The sequence below is a fragment of the Helianthus annuus genome, chromosome 3 (assembly GCF_002127325.2).
Source record: "Helianthus annuus cultivar XRQ/B chromosome 3, HanXRQr2.0-SUNRISE, whole genome shotgun sequence".
Classification (NCBI taxonomy): domain Eukaryota; kingdom Viridiplantae; phylum Streptophyta; class Magnoliopsida; order Asterales; family Asteraceae; genus Helianthus; species Helianthus annuus.
In genome coordinates this window covers 90,496,715-90,499,359 of record NC_035435.2, presented here as the reverse complement: position 1 = coordinate 90,499,359, position 2,645 = coordinate 90,496,715, and the positions used below count along the sequence as shown (strand labels likewise).

The 2,645-nt window shown below is 37.2% G+C and overlaps 1 protein-coding gene across 1 annotated transcript; it reads left to right on the top strand.

The window, feature by feature from the left end:
• The first annotated feature begins 1,027 nt into the window (after positions 1–1,027).
• LOC110931539 lies at positions 1,028–1,993 on the top strand. Its single transcript, XM_022174925.1, has 2 exons — positions 1,028–1,454; positions 1,662–1,993. The coding sequence occupies exons 1-2, from the start codon at positions 1,028–1,030 to the stop codon at positions 1,991–1,993; spliced, it is 759 nt and encodes a 252-aa protein (XP_022030617.1).
• The last annotated feature ends 652 nt before the right edge of the window (positions 1,994–2,645 follow it).

Sequence of the window (2,645 nt, the reverse complement as noted above, 5' to 3'; positions counted from 1 at the left end):
CAAATTAGGAAATCACACGTTTCATTTGTAATTCGTACGTACGGACATTCATTTAGGCATTTTAACAAACACCTTGCGGGCATGATTTGTATACTTCTTTGATCAAGCTCATGGTTATTGTTTTAACCAAGTTTTAACATCAAGTTCAAGCCTCTATGTCTAGTGTTTATAAAAAACATCTAGAACTTATATCATAACAACAAATTTCACATATTTATCATCACTTTTCTAGTATTCATCATAGTGCCATAAAACCCACTTATCACCTACAAGGTCATTAGTTAAATCTCTAGTTTTATGGCACTATTTTACTAATTTCACATCTAGGGTTTGTTCCTAGATTCATACACATATCAATTTTTGCTATAATATTTGTCATGCAGACTATAATCTCATTCATGCATGATTATCAAGATTTCAAAACATCACCAAAATACAAATTTCCACATACCTCATGATTCCCATGATTAGGTGATCGCTACATATGTTCAAATCCGAATTTGGGCTTCAATTGTTCTTTCAATTTGAATGAATTAGTTGAACTAGGGTTAACACCCCTAGTTCTTGCTCCTGGTCACCCAAACGCACGCACACACACACTTAGTGTGTGTGTTGTTATTTTATTTCCTATTTTTAATAAATCAGTTTGCCTACTTAGTGATATTAGTCCCTCGTGTTTTATTTTTGTTTCGAAAGAGGCTATAATTCATTATTTCTCACTTAATTACGTATTACTAACTAGGTTAATTATTCCTAGTTAACTTAATGGGTTCGGGAAGTCATAACCCATTTTATTTTAAGTCCCGTTAACTCGGGCCTTCTATATACTTTGTTTCCCTCAAAAGGATTTGTTCAACTATTATTTAATATTAGGTTTATTTATTTAAATCCTAATATTTACCGGGTTAATTTTTACCACTAACGGTACTTTACCCGTCTTTTAGTATTAACGGTGTTCGATTACCAAACCAATTTTCGGGGTGTTACAAAAGTGAAGGCAGATTTTATAGCCTTTTAGGAATCTCATATGGGGGGTTTAAGCGAGATCGATCTGCGGCGGTTTTGGGATAACTCAGAATTGAAAATTGCATCGGTCGAGTCTATTGGCAGGTCAGGCGGCTTGGTTTCTCTGTGGAACCCGGATGTCCTTTCGGTTGATATTGTAATTAAGAATCAGAGGTTTCTTTTGACTTCGGGCTTAATTACAGGGGTGTCTGACAGAGTTAACATCCTTAATATATATGCCCCCAACGACTCGGCTATGAAGAGATTTCTCTGGGAGGAAATCGCTAATCTGTTATCTCATTACGATGGGCTTTGGATCCTTCTCGGAGACTTCAACGATGTTAGATCAGAAGCGGAAAGGGAAAACTCGAGATTTGACTGGGGCTCTTCCGAAGCTTTCAACGGGTTTATCGCTAATGCGGGCCTCTTGGAATACTCTATGGCTGGAGGTAAGTATACTTATATCTCAGGTCATAGCGAGGTCAAATTGAGTAAATTGGATAGGTTTCTCGTCAATGTTCCCTTCATGAGTCTTTGGCTGAAAGCAAGAATGAAGGTTCATAAATGGGGCTACTAGAACCACTGTCCCATCTCGTTGTCTTGTTCGGAGACTGATTTTGGCCTCGTCCTGTTTAAGTTTTTTAATTCTTGGATAGGAGAACCGAGACTAGTTGACATTATTGATTTGGGCTTGTCTAATAAGTTGGGTGCGGGTAACAAAGATGTGGTTCTTGCCGATATTCTGAGAAAAATTAAGCTGGGCATTAAAAAATGGAGGGCGGAGGTTAGGGATGAGGAAAATAAGAATTTGAACGAGATGGAAGCTAGGATTGACATGATTGAGGAAAAAGCCGCCAATGGGTTGGTTTCATCTGAGGAAAACAAATTGAGAATTGAGCTTCGTATCAAGATGAATAAATTGGAGTCGAATAAGGCTAAAGATCCCCTTCAGAAGGCCCGTGTTAATTGGCTGAAATTTGGAGATTAAAATATGTCACACCCCGATATTTCCACATATTACCAGTGGGCTCGGCGGGGAGTATCGGGACGTAGTTGATATCAGCATAGTCAAACACACACAGTTTATAGCACAGCGGAAGTCTTGGAGGAAAAATACTATTACAAACCGAAATGTAACGTACGAGTAAAATATTATACAGACGGTTGTAAAATGATCCACATGCGGATCTAAAACATAATGCAAAATATTCTTCAACAAACTTTAAGCATTAAGAACTTGCAAGATTCTTTAAATAATGTCCAAAAGCTTCCAGCCAATTTCGCGTTGTACCTGCCACTTAGTCTATTTGAAAAATACGTCTGTTTACACTGGTAAATACAATTAACCGACTCTTTTGAAAAAATTTATGAAAATTGATTTAAATGCACAAGGCACAAATATTCTTTTATAACTTGTGATAATTATATAAAATAATATTTTATACTGATTTACATGTTTGTCGTACGTTCAGGGCCTGGGATAGAAGCCGAGACAAGATTAATAGACACACCACTAAATAAAACCACAAGGAGTTATCCTCACGTGTGGGTATATCATTTTACATATGCAACTGTCAGGTGTATGCCTACACCCCGTGCTTAAGTCGTGGCCATTTTCAAATGAAATGAGCCGAGGATAT

Bases quoted from the DNA above. Each gene is read 5' to 3' on its own strand.
- LOC110931539 (XM_022174925.1), top strand. From the start codon at position 1,028: ATGGGGGGTTTAAGCGAGATCGATCTGCGGCGGTTTTGGGATAACTCA. The intron at 1,455-1,661 runs GTAAGTATACTT...ATTCTTGGATAG, and splicing joins GGAATACTCTATGGCTGGAG to GAGAACCGAGACTAGTTGAC.